This window comes from Arctopsyche grandis, chromosome 1 (genome assembly GCF_051622035.1).
Source record: "Arctopsyche grandis isolate Sample6627 chromosome 1, ASM5162203v2, whole genome shotgun sequence".
Lineage (NCBI taxonomy): Eukaryota > Metazoa > Arthropoda > Insecta > Trichoptera > Hydropsychidae > Arctopsyche > Arctopsyche grandis.
In genome coordinates this window covers 24,074,069-24,092,985 of record NC_135355.1, presented here as the reverse complement: position 1 = coordinate 24,092,985, position 18,917 = coordinate 24,074,069, and the positions used below count along the sequence as shown (strand labels likewise).

The window sequence follows — 18,917 nt, the reverse complement described above, 5'->3', positions numbered from 1 at the left end:
TGACAACAAATTTGTGGTCGTTGAACGTTGTGGACGAAATCCATGTTGCTGATCAATAATCATACTCTGGCAATGATTGAAAATATACCTATGAAGTATAATTTCAAAAAGTTTTGCAGAAGAGGATATTATAGCAACCGGGCGATAGTTTCTAATGGAATACTTATCACCTTTTTTATGGATCGGAGTTACTTTCGAACACTTCCATGATACAGGAAAAACTGAAGTCTTCAGCATTAGATTAAAAATAAAAATCAATGGAGACGAGAGTCCAGGCTCACTACCCTTTAAAATGAAATCTGGAATGAAATCTGGTCCAAAAGATTTAATATTTTTAATTTTACCAAAACCGTAGCGTAAATCAGATAAATGGAACTTGTCAACAGACAATAATGGAAACATGGAGGAATCTAAACTATTTGTATCGCTGTCATAGTTATTAGTATTTCATAATCTGTATGTACGGTTCAATATCGAATTTTGTGTTGTAACTTTCTTATATTCCTCAAATACATTGATAAAGTCATGGGTTGTTCACACCCAAATTTTTTACTATTAGATTGGCCATTTTTAAGCGGTTTATATTACAAATACCGAGCAAAGCCGGGTAAAACCACTAGTAATGTATAAACCCGCAATAAATTTAAATGATTGATGCGTGATCTTATGAAAGGCAGTATATGTATGTATAATAGGGCTAAGCCTCACGATGATTGAATTCAATTGTGGCATAATGTACGGTAATCACTTTTATGATCATAGATTAGCTCACATTATCAGTATGTGTTGTACGTCGATATTGTTAATAACGTTTTCGTGATTATGCGACGTCTATTATACTACACATAATAATTATAGATAAAGTCGAGTGGCTAAAGATTAATTATACACATGTACATATACCTATGTAGGTATGAGAAGATACGGTGTGATTAGAATTAAAAAGCTCTCAGATAATGTCTATAAATTTATTGGATGTCAAAGCTGTGATGTTATTCGTGAGAATGTGTTCGACGTTAACAACCTGCCACGTCAATTATCATACATGAACGATCTTCACATGAAATAGCTGCGTTCTATTTTTTTCGCGCGACTTTCTAAGCATTTGAGAAAAACAAAAATTGTACATATGTATGTATGTACATACACTTTCAGTTTCAGCTGAAATGACTAAAAATTTTCTTTTGAAAATGAGTGTATTTTCCGCGTAAAGAGCTGAAATATTGTACTATTCATAAATTATTTTTGTCTGTCTATATATATTATTGGGGTTTACCTCACGGGCCGGAATGTGAAATTACCGAAAACGCAAATAAAGGAAGGAAAAGATCGAAAATCGAAAGATCTTAATTCGAAAGATCAAAAAAATGGGTGCATGGTAAACGGTACATACTCACTTAATTTGCGCGATTAGGATACAACAGGAACAAGAGGAACAGGCTTTTCCTCTCGTATTAATGTGCGCGGGCAGAATACGGGAGGAAAAGCCTGTTCCTCTTGTTCCTGTTGTATCCTGCTCGCGCAAATTAAGTGAATATGTACGTGAGTATGTACCGTTTACCATGCACCCTTTTTTTTGATCTTTCGACTTAAGATCTTTCGATTTTCGATCTTTGCCTTCCGATATTTGCGTTTTCGGTAATTACACATTCCATACATTAATATTCGCCAAAATTTCTCAAACACCGCTAGAATTAGTATGTTTAGGTTGCAAAATAATCCCCATAAACGTGGTGAAATGAAAAACTGTCAAAATAAATGCATATTATCAGGGAAAAAAATATTTTTGACTTTAAAATTATTACAAAATATATTACAAAAAGTAAAAATGAAAGAATGGTTATGAAATTTATTTCATTTTAAATAAGTCAAGTGGTATATACATACATAATTTATGATTAAAAATAAATAATTATCACACTGCTTTACATTATTATTGCATTTTTCAATGTTTTTATTAGTAATTTATTTATCTTAATAATTATATAATTTTATCTAGCGCAAGAATATTTGCGACTTGTACGTACGAATCCATGTTATTATTATATGTACGCTCAGTAGTACAATTGTCGCAAGTATTCTATTTACATTGTAGTCTGAATAATAAATATTTACGATTAATTATGACTAACGAATTTTAATGACTAGTAAACTAGGAGCACGCGGTGAGTCCAGGACCTATGCACGTCGCGAATGCCATCATATGAGGTATAGCATTTTGCTCGTACGCACCCGTGAAGATGTGAGACCATGGACCACTTGCGAACACCTGTACATCTTCCCCTCCATGTGTCTCAGAAGCCAAAGGAACCGCCGAAGGGAACGTATAGTTGGCCGCATCTGAAATAAAATACGAAAGATACATATGTAAGTCTCAACTCTTTCATTTTTTGACTGCAGATTGCAATAGTGGGGTTCTCACGTCTGTCCTCCTCGGTCATGTTGTATCGGCCTTTGTAGTAGCTGGGTCCATTGGCGTACGCTAAAGTGCTATACGGTAAGCTGTCGTTTCCGTTTCCCCCAAAGCCTAAGATGTCTGTCCCTCTGGCCGGATATCCGGCGAATGACATGGTGTGAGCGTGATCTGCAGTTATAACGATCAGTGTGTCGCTGCCTACTATAGAGTCGGCCATCTTGACCGCTTCGGAGAATTCTATCGTCTCGTCCAAAGCTTTGTGTGCCAGGTTGTCGTGGTGTCCTTGATCGATTCTACCGCCTATATATAATAATAAATATAATTGTAGGTTTTTCTGTTTTATATTATCTAAGAGGAATTACAAGCAAAAAAATTCGATGCCAACATGCTTAATATCCGCATAGAATTCAATGCAGTTGTGGGACAATATTTTCCCGAGAATTTAATTTATATTGGATCTAAATAAGTATGTTTGTATGTACGTACGTGGAAGATTTTCGTCATATCAAGGAAACGCTATATAAAAAGTTTCATCGATTTATCTTGACAAAAATTTATACAAAGTGGATTTTTTCATATTTGTATATTTCATATAATTTTTTACTTTATCTACATATGTACATACGTAGTAAGAATAGATGACGTTTTGTGATCATGTAAAAATTCAAACTCGAGATTTTGACTGATTCGAACTCGGAATCAATCACTGATCACGTATTCATGATCTAGAAAAAATGTGTGTGCGTTTGTGTGTACATGTTTGGCTATGTGTCTGTGTATTTTGGGGATTTTTTGAACACCGTTAGTCCTATCGGACTGAAAATCACACAGCGCGTGATATGGTATGTGGTACGTCGACAAGTTCTCCTATATTTCTTAAAACCGTTATCGATCACTGTCAAGTAAGGATAAATACAAGAATCCAATTTTACCGAACACACCCAGGGGGTATTTTTGTTGACGCTGTGTACCGAGCGTCGCATGAATGTACTGGGTATCGTATGAAGGGATGCTCATTTTTTTCGCACGTTTGAAAGTATCTAAAAAAACCATGTACCACGTCTCGCCGAGTGTGATTTCGCCCTTAGTGGGCTAGTGGGCTCTTTTCGGTCGAAGTTTATATTTTTTGCGTGAACCTTTTATTTTTTCAACTAATAAAGAACCAATACCAGTGAAGAAATTAATATTATTTTCGTATCCAAGCCTCCCGTCCCCATTGCTTCCAGGGGGGCCGTAAAGTTGATATCTTAATATGCCTAGTAGCAAACCGTCATCCCTAATTACTTACAGTAAAGACGCTGATCTAAACAACACGAGACGGCGGTCAAGAGTAAAGATACTCTCTTATGTGACAGGAGAAATTTATACATACAATCTAATGTGACCAGCAGAATTATTACCGAAACAAATTACACTTAAATCTATTTATTTTATTTTATTTGTAGTGACTTACATATACCCATGTCACATTTGGAGGGCATATTTATTGTAGGTCATCTATTTTCAAATGTTGTTTATGCCGAATCTCATTTAATTTAAGTTTTTATGCTGAATCTCATAAATTTAAATAATTCAAATTCAAACCCTATGTATAATTTATATAGTGTATATTTATCGGATTCTGAAATGCTAATTAAAACAATGTAAATTTTTAAATTGACCGGAAATGGTACCTCCCCTTGTGTCCTCTTTTTTATGTTTTTGGATTCAACTATATCCCAAACCGCTCAACAGATCAGACGGAAGTTTTTTTTACATGTAACAGAAATTATAAATTTCATACATTAATATTTTTTGAATATTTTTACTTCAACCGGAAGTACTACTTTTACTCTAGAGAAATAAGGTTTTTTTCAGAAACTTTAGAGTGTATTGAACTGAAATTTCATATCTATAAGTTTTAACTTAATACCAAGTTATATATAAAGTTTATTGAACAGCGTCAACCGGAAGTGGCAGTTTTCTTTTGTTCGATTTTTCTTCCACTATTTTTTTTGACCCTTTAATATGTGTGCTCTTCGTGAAAAAATTCAAGTATAGTCCTTGAATCAATGTGATAAAAATAATAAAAAATCATGAAATTAAATTAAGTGGTATTTTTTCCTCTTAGAAAAGTCAAAAATGTTGTGATTACACGATTTTTTCCACACCACCAAACCTATGAAGCTGGAAATTTATATTTGAATTCTTTATGTACTAAATTAAAGTTGATAAGGTTTTGGTCAGAATTTGTAAACCGGAAGTAGTATTTTTTTTTTAAAACAATATTTCATTATTTTATTTTGACCTTATAAATTATTTTTATTTTCTTTATATTTAATGTGTATAATATTGTAACGTAGAGATTAGGTGAGTGGCGCTTGTGGACCGATGGTTCACTAGCGCAGATCACCTGATCTCTCGTTCCCGCCAAAATGGCCTCTACGTATGAATGAGCCGTATGTAACGGCCAATAGGATCACCCGACTCATCGACCAATAGTTTTTTGAGGCCAATATGTATAAATATGGGCGCTCTCGAATTGGAAGGCTTACTCCGCAAGCGAGCAGCCGCCAGCCCGCACCACAACATCACCGAGAGTCTGATCCCATATAACACACGTTAGATAGATAGGTCAAGGGAGTGTCACTACCCGAGAAAACTATCGATAAAACGTAGCCACAACTATTATTGGAAGGCATTCGGACCGGGAGCGTCGACGAGAGCAGACGAATAAACCGCTTCTACAGAACCACTGCGTCTTTCACTCCGATCCTGGAAACCCCCTCTTCACCCCCACGCAACAATATTTATAGTGATTTTTAATTCCGACAACTAGAAGTAGAACTTTTGTAGAAATTATAAATAGTTCAACCAATATTAACATGCATATTTTATCCATTTATATTTTATCTTGTACTTATATGTTTTCATCATGCTTTTTTAATTATATTAACGCGTTCCCTTTTCAACTACTATGCGGATTAGACTAGTTTGGAGATTGTTATATGGATTTTTTAGTATAATTTAAGTTAATTTATTACTACGCTAACTTGCGGTAAATTAATATTAATATTAAAGTTTCTAGAGTACGTCGATAGTTAACGTTTGGTAATTTTCAATATTTTACCTTCGACGAATAGAAAATATCCGTTGGTGCTGTTTGATAATACTTTCAGTGCAGCTCTTGTCATTTCTGCCAATGTTGGTTCTGTTTTGGGATTGGCGTCTAAATGGTACTGCATGTGGTCCGAATCGAACAACCCCAACAGATAATCCACCTAAAAACGATGTACATTTTAAAATAAAGTTCAAATTTTAGATTTAAGCCAGATCTGAAAGATTTTAATCACATCATCGACACCGAGCAGAGAATCTCTATCGCTGACATAGGCGGACTTAGCTCCTCTTTTCAACTTGTCTTGTTCCCAAGCGCGCAACAAGTCTACGCCATCTTCACGCACGCCCGGCAATTCATCTTCATCTAGAACATTTTTCGGCAAAAAGTTCTTCCTGCCACCTCCCAGGATCACCTAAAAATGTGAATGAACAATTTGTAATAAGATCGATTCAAATACTTCTGTTGGACTAATTGTTCTGTGTATATATTACCTTGTGGTTTATTCCCGGTTCTGTAGTTACTAGTTGTGTTGCAATGTCGGGACATACTTTGGGATCGAATCCTGCTTTAATGATGTCAGAATCAGCTTCCCAATCCCGTTCGGATGTGTGGCCGTAAGTTCCGGTTGGTGAAGCATGTGTTACACGAGTTGTCGTCACAATACCTAAGATTGTATTTAATCAATCAGTTAAAATTCACGAAATATTTGAAATTTTAATAAACATATCAACAAAGTTATTGAAATATTATGTATTCTCATACGTATACATACATATACATATGATATTATATACATAAATTGAGTTTTTTGACGAGCCATTGCATTTAATTTATGTATTAAATATTTGCTGTCGATCACGAAGCTATATTTGGTCGATCTCAATCACGATTGTGAATTTTAAAAATAATAATGATTTTCATAATTTGAAAAAAAATATAAAAAATAATTGATTTTATTAGAAGTAAAGTACTTTTTTAAAAAGTTGAGATAATAAAACATCGAAATTGATAGAGATAATTTCTGAATTACAGGGGAAATCAAAAATCATCACCGATATGATATCGCCAGCCAATTCGTTGTAAATGAAATTATCACCATGGATATCAAGACTACACGAAAAGGAATGAATTCATTTTTTAAATTTGAAAGATGAGTCACGAAATGAGGAAAGTGTTAATTTTTGGTTCTAAAACTGTAGATTCAACGATATTTTGCCTTTTAAAATGAATATCTTTAACTTTTAATAACTAAAAACAAGCAACAATTTTTTTTATTAGATTCTTATTACAAGTCTCGCAAAAGAAGATTAAGATGAAAAGTGACTCCCAACCTTAAAAAGGTTGGATACCCTTGATCTAAGCCATTCTGTATTTATTTTTTATATTATCTTTTAATTGGAGTAAATTACAAGCTAATTAATTACATTTCAATTACCGAATAATATTAAAGCGGTTATGATATATTATTAACGATAAGAACTATTTAAATTCGTACGATTGGTTTCTGTTCACGAAAATTTAAATGTAAATTATAGGAAAATTATCTGATTTCTAAGGTTACATATAATATGTCTAGGGTTGACTCGTGCTAGATATCGATTGATTTTTAATAGACCAATGATTAGATTCAATAGGTCAAATTGTTCATATGTCTGATTTGAAAACATCAAGCGCTATTAGAAATAGTGAATTTAGAATATGTTGATTATGCTATTGATGTGTAATATTCAGCGCGTGTAATGCATACTCTGATATGTAGTTGAGCGATTTTAAATTGCTTTGATAAGACACTGGGATTTGTGCCTTCTTATCTTTGTTGATACGGTCATACGGGTCGTCAATTAAAACGTGATTTATTTATGCATATATTAATGCAGTGTTCAATTTGAATAATCTGAATTCGTCCTTTAGATTTCAGTGTAATTCAAATTGTACTCACCCGTTGATTTTCCAGCGTTTTGCGCCCAAACTGCTATAGACGGAACGTGATTTGCTGGATTCGCAGACGCTTTACAATCTCCTCTTCGTACGGCAGCTGTTACTCCTATTGTGCCGTAATTGGCTTTGACACCTCCCAAGTAAGCGGTGGCCGAACAAGCCGAATCAGCTACTTGCTTATCCACACAGTATGTCTATTAAATACAAGTTGTCATGTGTAAATTAGAACGATTGATTTTATGTAGCTTATTTTGAATATTTGCATGCGGATATTTACTTTGGAGAGGCCTGTGTATGGAAAGTTTTCGAAGTACAGAGTGGAATCTTCTCCTGAAAAGCCGTTCCTTTGTCCTTGGAGGATCCTGGCGGCACTCACTGTCGCCACAGACATTCCATCGCCCAGGAACATTATCACATTTTTGGCTACAGTTGTGTCTGGTTTTTTGGTCAATTGATGTTGTAGAGTCGCTTGCCCGATTTCCAACCATGTTCCCTTTTCCAATTCGTCGATCAAGTCTACCAGGGCACGAGGTGATCTTTGATTTTCGCCTGGAAAGTAAAATTTGGAATGCTATTTTTAAATACAAATTGAAAAATAATTGACCAATGCATTTTGTCAGTAATTAAGTGTGTATGCACTAGTGTTGTGCCCGTTGATTTCAACGGGTAGCTCGGAAAGGAATTGATACATGAATTAAAATAAAATTATACGTTATATATGTATAAATATAATGTAATGTAATTCATAGGAGTTTGGTGCAAACGATTGAAAAGCGCCAGACAGTTTGAACCACAGATTAACTGGATGGCTGCTTTAAACGCAATTCTCGACTTCACGAATGAAAAATTGCACATCAGATGACGAGTAACCTTTCGATGTGCACGGATGCAATTATTAAAATGGTAATTATTAAAATTGAGTTGGACCTTTCTGGCGAGTTTAATAAGGCAAAATTCGGAACTAAAGTATCAGAAGCACATAACGTATACAAGATAGGTATGTTGGGACTTCGGGTAGATTTCGCTTAGTGTAAGTGCGAGCAGTGCGCACGCAAAAGGGACACGTGTCGTTAATCTGTGGTTCAGTCTGTCTGGCGCTTTTCGATCGTTTGCACCGCATCGAATTCATAGGCGTATTGATAGTAAAAAGTCGAATGCGCTCATAATAATACGCTCGACTTTCGCCCACGACGGATGAATGAATGTGTGTATGTACATATGTACGCTCCCACAAATCCTTAGGCGCATTTGACGGTGGCGTCATCCGTTTCAAATCAAGCGCTCAATATCAGGAGCACATGTTAGACGCTCATATCCCCAATTCCTCACTTCTCTTCGACACGATTGGTCGTCACGCCACATTCCTATGCATAACGTATACTTCTGGTATTCTAAAATTTGTTTTTTTGAATTTTCCATACTTGTTTATATATAGTATTATTGGAAATAGATATTGAATATAAGAATGTTCGTGAAGGAATTTATGTATGTTGAATACAATACCTTTACAACGGTGAACGGACTATTTCGCATATTGCGATCGTTGTCACAAATAAAACAAATATGGAATACCTGGAACTTAAATTCTTGTAAGTGTTATAGTTCGCGGGTGTGAATGGAACGTTTGAGTGCCAGATTTTATTTATTTTATTTTTCATATATATATACATACATACATATGTACATATATACCAGCAAGGCCTAACAAGTAAACCTCAATGCGCCTTCCTGGCCAATTCTAACATCGATAAACAATTTATAGAGTAATTTTTACCGAGCATGATATCATTTACATTTTTACAGCATTTTATAAATCGTCGAATTTCGAGATGTCGAAAACTTTTGAAATTTGCGAGAAATAAATCAAGGTTGGCAATTTATTGGAATCGTTTCAATGAAAATCAGATAAATTAGCAAATTCTGGTAGGAAATGATCGACCTGGAGTCACAAATCCAAGGTCTGGCCAGCAGCACCAGGCAGGGATTGAACCCGTGACCATTCGGTTTGAAAGCATTACAAGGTAACCACTAATTTAAGCTGCTATATTCCGTGATTGAGATTTTAGCGACGCGTGAAAAATCACTATGTGCGAAATAGTCACTGAACCCTTATCAATTCATATGGGGCCTGAACTCCATATGTCAATATGATGATTTAAAAAAATACATATGTACATATGTTTGTAAATTTACATGTACATATGTACATAGGTAAGTGGAAATGTTATTAAAATAGCATTAAAATAAAATTTTAATAGAAAATAATCTTGATAGTATGTACAAACATACATCTACATATGTATAGTAAATGGTGAAAAAACTAAATCGCATTAAAACTTACGAATTCATTCAGGCAAGAAATCAGGTCGTTAGTTTTCTTCTTTACCGTCAACTAGTTGTTTTACCCGGCTTCGCTCAGTATTTGTAATATAAACAGCGTAATAAATGGCGAATCTAATAGTAAATATTCATTTGTTTTTTTTTATTAAATTTATTTGAATCGAACTTGACTCGCCGTCATAGAAATTTTGACTTATTTACGATTCCCAACAAAGATACATGTATATTTACATACAAAGTCTCTTTCGAAATTATATCGTCATATCGAAGAAATACAAACATAACATGTACCTATAGGTACTTGGTTCAAATATGTATAGTTCAGTGCGCAAATTAATAATTGGTTATTCACCTCGTCGGTTGGGTGTTGAAATAAATCTGCATATTTAAGACGATTAGTGCATATGCACATATGTTAAAGTTGAAGTGTATCTTCTAGTTATAATATATGTATTCCATCTAACCTGGTACCAACTACCGTTATAGTTGAAGTGTATTTTCAGTTGTAATATATTTTGACTAGTTGGAATACATATATACCGTGTAACCCAAGTAAGTTGAATCATTGCGAATAACATTCCAACTGGTCAAAATATATTACTGAAGATACAGTTCAACTATAAGTTGATACCAGATAAGATGGAGAGGTTAAGTTTTCGTGAAAACGTCACATGACTAGTAAATCGAGTTGGAAAGTCACATTTTTCTTTTGAACACATTCTTAGAGCTATCGTAATACGGTACTCTTTACCTTTATTCGTACTACCTAGCAAATACTAACGCATTGTTGAATTCTAAAGCATTCGTAAAAACATCAGAGTTGTCAAAACTCAGGACTGTTATTTTACAACTGGCACACATTGTCGAAAGTGTATTTGCGCTTGTAGAGATATAATTTACTAGTTGCATTGTATTCGAATATGAATGACCTAAAACGCCAGTTGGACTATATTACAATTGAAGATACATTTGGACTGTAACATACATACATACATATATCTAATATATAATTTCGAAAGAGACTTTGTATGTATGTATGTAAGGTTTGGGAGGGAGGTTCTTTTTAACATTTCCAGGTCCGGATGCTTTTTTCAATTCCGGATCCGGATGTATTTTTTTCAATTCCGGATCCTGATTACTGTTTCAGCTCCGGATCCCGATTACTGTTTCAGTTCCGGATCCCCATAACTGTTTCAGTTCCGGATCCCGATTGATTTAGATTCGTATTCCGATTAATGTTTCAGTTCCGGATACCGATTCCTTTTTTAATTCCAGTTCCGGATTACTTTTTCAGTTCCAGATCCAGATTTCTTTTTCAGTTCCGGATCCGGATTCCTGTTTCATTCCCGGACCCCGATTTATTTTTCAGTTCAGGGCCCCGGTTCCTTTTTCAGTTCCGGATTCCGATTCCTTTTATAGGTCCGGTTTACTTATATTATAGTTATATATACAAAAAAAGGTTCATTTTTGATTGGCTGTCATTAAATATTATGTTTTTTCGATTCAAATAAATTTAATAAAAATTTCTTCTGACTACAAATTGTAAGTGGAAAGTAAGAAGAGGTTAGTAAAAAAACAAATGAATCTTTACTATAAGATTAACCATGTTTAAACGGTTTATATTATAAATACCGAGCGAAGCCGGATAAAACCGCTATATCATATAATATTGAAGATTATTTAGGGGACTCTTTGTATAAGATGAAAAGCAGGTAATTAAAAAAAATAAAAATAGCATTATAAATGAACCGGATTAGATTTCTTTCATGTAATTAAAATTATTTTTATTCCATAATAAGTATTCTCAATGAGCGTACACGGATGCAAAATATTCCGCAGATAGTGAAACTAATAAAAAGATTGTAAAAATAATTCGTTTTATATAAGATTCTTGCCTAAACACGCGACTTTATCACAGAGGGCATTGTCAATTTAATCAAATTCTGTTCTTCACCTTTACTCTTTTGTTTGAATGGTGATATGATGAAACTTTTGGCATCATCGAAACTAGAATTACGAAAATTTTGAAGATAGTGAATCAAATTTTATTTAAAACGAATAAAAATAAACGAATTTGAATGTCAACGGCTCTTACATAGAACGAGATACTATATGTAGGTATATACTACATAGAGTTCGAATTTTACTCATTGGTTTGAATTTTTGAGTTCAACGATAGACATTGGAGAAAACCTTGATGCTATTGTTACGTGACAATTGGACTAGGAGCTGACTGCTGACCACCAAGATCAGGTCATCGTCATTCGCTTGTGGGTCACGCGACGTTGGCCAACTCGTTCGAGCGGATCGCCTCGCGTGATTACAGATTCATCATAGGGAAATTGTTAGGTAATTATAGGACGTGATAATTATTAACGTCCATCGATGGACAATTGAATTTACATGAGAGCTCCATCTACTAATGTATTAATATTAACTGGCGATATTTACTCAACGCTTGTGAAATTAGTCGTTTGATTGATATTTTATATTATTACATTGTGGTAATAACTATGGCAATAAAAATGCCGGTTTTCAATTTTCAAATTTTTGTAATGTAAAGACTTTACATTAAAAAATTTCCCGGCACTCTTATTCTATATCATCATCATTTACAGCCATTCACCATACACTGCTGGATAAAGGCCTCTCCAACACGCTTCAATTCGTCTCTGCTTTGCGTAACTCTCATTCATACATTTTTCTAATTTCGTCCACCCATCTTCATTGCTGTCTTCCTTTCAACCTTTTATGTACATTATCTCGGGTAGCATTTAGCTTTTCTTCTGTCCACCTTTCGTCCATTCTTCTAGCAACGTGACCCACCCATTTCCATTTCAATATTTTAATTCTTTCCACTATAACCATCAACCTTGCTATACTTTTCACTCACATATGTCGTTTTCTAATCTCCCCTCGTTATGCCAACCATGCAGCGTTCCATACTTTGATTGCATTGGACTTTATGTGTAACATTTTGGCGTTCAACATACAAATTTAACATTCATATGTACTTCACCACTGGCAAAACACATTGAAGACCTCTTTCTTGTATAATTGGTAGATCTATTCTAAATTTGAAATCATTGCAATCATTACAGCAAATGAAGATCTATATACATACATAAATGGGATTTTTTGTCTGATTATATTTTACATATATAAATACATTCTATGTACATGGAATGGCTGATGATTTTACAATAAATGACAGTTTTTCAGTTTCAAATTCATTATTCAATGTCTTGAAAATCGGTTAAGAAATTAATGGGTCATTTATGATGTTTAGAATTAGTAGCGTTTTGTCATTTTGACATCTCATGTATAGAAAATTTAAGTTTGTTTGATAAACCTTGCTTTGATAGGTCACAGCAGTCGATGTACCAGATGGAATTCATATATAATATATAAATAGAAATTTGATAAGATACGGACATTGACATCTTCAAGTAAATGGTTCTTAATTGTTTTTTAAACATTTTGGGATTTCCCTATGTACATACATACATATGTTTCATAAGTAATGTTTATGGAATTGACTTAAGTAATATGAAAAATGTCAACTCAAGCGTATGTGTCTTCGCAATGAAGAAGTTTTGTTCGGTTTATTATTGTGTTATCGTATGTGTAAGATGACGTCTAGCACCGTATTGAAAGCATATTATGTAGAATTCTGCACGTGTTGAATACACAATTGATATAAAGATCCGATCGGTCAAGGTATATTTGAAATGTAGTAGTCCGATGAAAACTATCGCACGATAGATAGAAAGCTATGAGCTGTCCGAAATGTGAGCAGTTTCGTAACGATTTGTCAATTTTGACCGTTGATTTCTAAAATTTCGATTTCCACAAGAAATAATTCATTTTGAAATGCACTCTAAATATCATTTGCTCTTAGCTTATTAGTTCTCGGAAGTCACGACAGAAATTAAATGTACGATTTCATTCGTACATGCAAGTGTGAGGAACTGTATGGCCGTTTGATATTTCGATGAGTTATGTAAATATAAAATCAATAGTAGTGAAATTGTGAAATTGAAATGTGAATTGTGAATTGAAAGAGAAATTAAAATTAATTGTAAATAATGTGAACCATTACGTATTTTTGGTTGTAGCATAAGTTGATAGTAAATATAATATATATTACGTGTTTGAAAGTATGGTTATACGTACAATGTAATACATACATATGTGCATACCAGGGTTTCTGATTTCCCGGACTTTTTCAATTCCCGGGACACGGGACGGAGCCCGGGAACATTCCCGGGATTCCCGGGATCCCGGGACACATGTTAATAAAACTTTTTCTTTCAATTTAATATATTTTTTTATTATTAAAAAAATATATATTTATTTACAAAATATAAAAAAGTAAACAATAAATAATATATCTATTAACTGGAAAAAAATGTAATTATCAAACTAATCTTATTTAAAGTAGCTTCTTAAGCATACTAAAATTTTTAAATGAGAATTCTAGATTTGGTATAAAAATTTCCAGCAATGGAAAATCACTTTCAGAGCTTAGGCTTCTTCTTGCTTCGATTTTAATTTTCAATTCTCAATATTCATCGGTAAGGTCAAGTCTTTCGGTGTTGAGATTTTCCCAAAATAGAATTACAAGAAACGATTTTGGACAAACGCACAGAACCATTATGCTCATAAAACTACCACGTTCGGGGAATACGCTGTACTTACTGCTAAACAACAAACCTTTGAGAATATTTTACGATTCTTTGTGTATTTGATTTATTATTTCCCTTCGTGCAGTCATGAAAATGTTGTATATTTTCAAGATTTTTTGAAATCCAATTCCCGGGATTCGAGATAAGAATTCCCGGGACAACAAACATTCCGTGAATTCCCGAGAATGTCTGTCCTGGGTCGGCCCGGGTCAGAAACCCTAGTACATATGTACATACATATATATATAAAGAAAAATAACATTATAGCACGTTATTTGTAACATGTACATATGTATTTGACCTTTGAATTCGTGTGTATATACATACATATGTACATAAAATATATATTTTTTTCATGTTCAATTTATATATTGATTGTTATGCTATGCACGAATTTCTGACAAATAATAAATATTATTAATAATGTCATTCTCCTTTCGCGTATTTGTTAAGTACATATGGTCATGTATAATAAAATAATAATAGTTGTTTTTTCTACAAATGCAATAACTTTATCTATGTACCTATAGTTAGAAAATACTGAATTCTAATTTTCAGTCGTTTGTAATTAGAGATATCGACTGAATAGATATGTCCGAATTTGAATTCTATTTGCCGAATTAACGCTTAATTTTATCTATTTAATTTGAATGTTTTAGTTTGAATTGAGTTGTAAAGTACATACATACATTGATATGTAAACTAGTACATTTTGATAATTTTTTTGCGTTTATTCGAAGTACTATTGCGAAATGGTTAATTGCTTGCCTTTGAATTTGCCTAAAAGTTTGAAGTATATGCAATTGATTTATTACAACGTCAGTATTAGAAAATAAAGTAAAAATGCTGTGGCATAATAGTTCGCATTTATGCGAAAATGTTTATCAATTGTTATCTTTTACTTACGCACGGATGTAAGTTTGCGTCAAATATGTTTATATTATAATTCAATTAACATTGGCATAAAAAATAAATTGATATTATTAAATACAATTTATTTTTGCGATTGATAAAAAATGGCTCAAATAATTAAAGAATACAAACTTTTAATGGATATTGATATCAATGATACCATATTTTGTATGCACATAAATGTTGTAGTGTCTCGAAAAAATATGTTTCTATCAAAAATCAAAAATGATTTAATAGGTTTCATGTAGATTTTGATGAGAAAATGTGCTGTTTTTTTTTAAATAATTTTTAATCAAAGTTGGTATTGGATAAGGGATTGAAAAAACTTCCCCCGTTTTTTCTGTGTAATATGTAGGAAAGCTTTCTTTAAAAGTGTGGTTCGTTTATTAAAAAAATTACAGAGTTACAGCATATTTTACGATTATGTACTGTATGTATATAAGAAAAATTGTAAGCAATAAAGGTAAGGGATTATATTGAAACTGAATGGTTTGGAAAGATTTGAATAATTCAAAGTGTTTACTTTAATTTTAGAAATATATTTACGTCTTACCATCTTTCGTAGGCTTTGCAGCAACGATCGAAGTGAAGATCAATACGGACGCTATCAACGATAGTTTCGACGCCATGTTTGTGTGTGGCGATTTTAAAAATGCAACAAGTAACTTTTGTAAGTTGAAAAAATAAAATTAAAATGACTAGTTAGAGGAATACTATGTAGCAACTGAACGAGGATACAGAAGCTATCGGTTCTCGGGGGTTGACTTTAATACTGGCCGCGCTTGTCGTGTCTTGAATTTTAATACTGTATCGTTAACTTGAACTCAAAACATAACATTAGCATAAATAATTCGGATAATCGAAAGGCGAAGCTACCGGAGAAGCGCGAAGGGGTTGATGTTTGATATTCGGAAAGGCTATGACGACATTTTGATTGGATTATTTTGTTTTTGTGGTTGTTGGCGTGTTAAATCGCGCGTTGCCGCGCGTGGCGACCCGTACTTCGAACAACACTGAAGTGAAATCACTCAACAACTTCATTTATATACTGGACGAATACTATACAACACTACTGTTTACCATGCACTGATACAAAAGTGTACATTGAAATATGTGCCCCATAAGAAAATTATTTTTAAAAATTAAACAAAAATTAATAACGTTGTTTTTGATGAGGTCTTCACAAGAGATACACACACATACATATGTACCTACATTTGTAGCGGTGAAAAATCAAATTTATTTTATTTGAGATTTTCAAAACTGAATCTAATTGATAATATTTTTATTTAATTTCCAAAAGTTTTAAACAAATGAAAATGTTATATAAATATGTACATATGTAAATATATACTGAACGGTGCTTCTGGATGTTCTTTGTTTTGTTACGATAAGGTGCACGTTAATTACATCTTATAGGTACATATGTATGTATATAGTAAAGGAAAAACCAATCGTTAAATTTAACCGTTTAGGGTATTCTGACAGTGACAAACATTTGTGTTTACATTTTTGAAACCCTCTACGAAGAAATCGGAATTTCAATCTTCATGCTATCAATCTACTATGTATGTGCAATGAATCTGCCCTACTTTGGTCTGCGAAATTGCACCTTAACAATTGTCGTTGATTTGATCCACAAATATGACTGGGAGCAGTGACGGCTCGTGACTAAAAGACGGGTAGGGGTACGAGGAGGCTAAAGCCGCTCCCCCGTACATTTTTTCCAAAAAAATAACCTTTTATATATTCATAGTAACATTTTATGCAATGACTTATTTAACAAAGCATCGAATTATTTCATTATGTGTTCTGAAATTGTAAAAACGTGATTAATAAAAAAATATTTAATGATAAAAATGAAAGAATTGACATATTTGATTGACAAATTTAAGCAAAATGTTGAAAAATGTTGACGGTTTCGACTATTTTTCGAATCGCATATACATACATACTTATTTAGACGACCGGAGCTGGCGTATTATGCCCCAAAGAGACCTCTATGCAGTTAACTAAAAGCCATCTTCTCTATAAGGAAACATGAAAAGTATCAGAGTAGCAGGTAAACTGAAGCTAGCGACCACGGAACCACGGCAGATAAGCGACTGCCCCCAGCTGAATTACGAACTGGGATAAAAAGGCGACAAAAACAGACGAGTCACTAACAACAATACATTTTTTTTGTTAGAAAAAATATTTGTGGGGCAGTGCCCCCCCCCCCCCGGCTGCTTTTTAAAATGAGCCACCCCTGACTGGAAATACATTTAAATCGCTATTAAGTCATAGTTATGAAACTTTAACTATTTATTATTATTTACCTTTACGTGGCTAAGCAATTGGGTTATTTTAAATAAAATAAAAGGAAAAAATCCCACTTCCGGTTCATTAAATTTAGTGATTTTTTTTTATTTCGACTTAAAATCACTATCTTTATTGTACACAATAAATATCAAGAAGATTACAATAATTTAAAAGGTCAAAATTAAATTATGAAATAATAATGAAATATTGTTTTAAAAAAAAATACTACTTCCGGTTTACGAATTCTGACCAAAACCTTATCAGCTCTAAGTTAGTATATAGAGAATACAAAATATCTACGAGGGACTGTAATATTATAGATATTTTAATTTGTCATTCTTCATTGCCATGTGGTTTTTTTCTCCAATTTATAAATACGTGAGTGATTTTGCCTCTTTTTATAAACCTCTTTTATGTTTCACTTACGATTATTATACGATAAACGAAACCAGTGTTATTGAATAATTCTGGATAATTCCAGATTGGTCGTCGTACTATTTTTGATTACAATCATTTTATCAACATCTCAATATATTTTCTATTTGTATAGTGTATTTTTATATAATACAATTACCTTATTGAATTGAACGGTAAAAAATGGTCGCCACAAGGCGATCAAGCTTTGTAAAACTTGAATTCATATGATTTGTTCCGGAAGAAAAATACGGTTTTTTTAAGGAAGTACATATTCTATTAATTGCATTTGATTATCTTATTTTTTTAGAATTAGTGCTATTTATTTATTTTTTGTTTTTATTTTCCAAATCGTGATAAGGTTTTGAATAAAAATTATTATTATTTTTTAAATTATAATATCGTCTACGCACTTGACCTTTCAACCTTACACGCCCTCGTCGTACGCACGAAATGAGGCTGTAAGTTTTGAAATTTTCGCACATAAAAAATTGAAGATAGTCATTTAACCGTAGTCGCAAATTTAGATTATACAATTACATGTTTATGTTTATGTATGTGTGTACATAAACATTTTACATTTCATAATGATACTAGTAAATATATATGTATGTACATTTAAAAAAATATATATTTCATGGCTAGCGCATCGAGGGTATCAGAGCCAGAGTGTATCAATTTATAGTAGAAAAAAATACGAAAACGTTTGGCGCCATAGTTTAATGTTTTTGTCTGTTAATGAGATAAAATTATATGTATGTGAATCACGTGACTGAATTAATGTTTTTTATTTTATTTTTATAATTAC

General features: G+C 33.0%; 1 protein-coding gene across 1 annotated transcript; it reads right to left on the bottom strand.

The window, feature by feature from the left end:
* Positions 1-1,755: 1,755 nt before the first annotated feature.
* On the bottom strand, positions 1,756-16,444 carry LOC143919311 (membrane-bound alkaline phosphatase-like). The gene is made up of 8 exons (XM_077441567.1): positions 15,948-16,444; positions 7,732-8,003; positions 7,456-7,648; positions 6,008-6,180; positions 5,749-5,928; positions 5,526-5,676; positions 2,423-2,716; positions 1,756-2,340 (listed from the first exon to the last, which is right to left on the bottom strand). The coding sequence occupies exons 1-8, from the start codon at positions 16,021-16,023 to the stop codon at positions 2,153-2,155; spliced, it is 1,527 nt and encodes a 508-aa protein (XP_077297693.1). The 5' UTR covers positions 16,024-16,444; the 3' UTR covers positions 1,756-2,152.
* Between the last annotated feature and the right edge of the window lie 2,473 nt (positions 16,445-18,917).

What these genes read in the sequence shown, in the direction of transcription:
- LOC143919311 (XM_077441567.1), bottom strand. Translation starts at nt 16,023, where the DNA reads ATGGCGTCGAAACTATCGTTGATAGCGTCCGTATTGATCTTCACTTCG. An exon ending in TGCAAAGCCTACGAAAGATG is followed by an intron (nt 8,004 to 15,947) that starts GTAAGACGTAAA and finishes TTTACTTTCCAG; the next exon opens with GCGAAAATCAAAGATCACCT. An exon ending in AAACGCTGGAAAATCAACGG is followed by an intron (nt 6,181 to 7,455) that starts GTGAGTACAATT and finishes ATACAATCTTAG; the next exon opens with GTATTGTGACGACAACTCGT.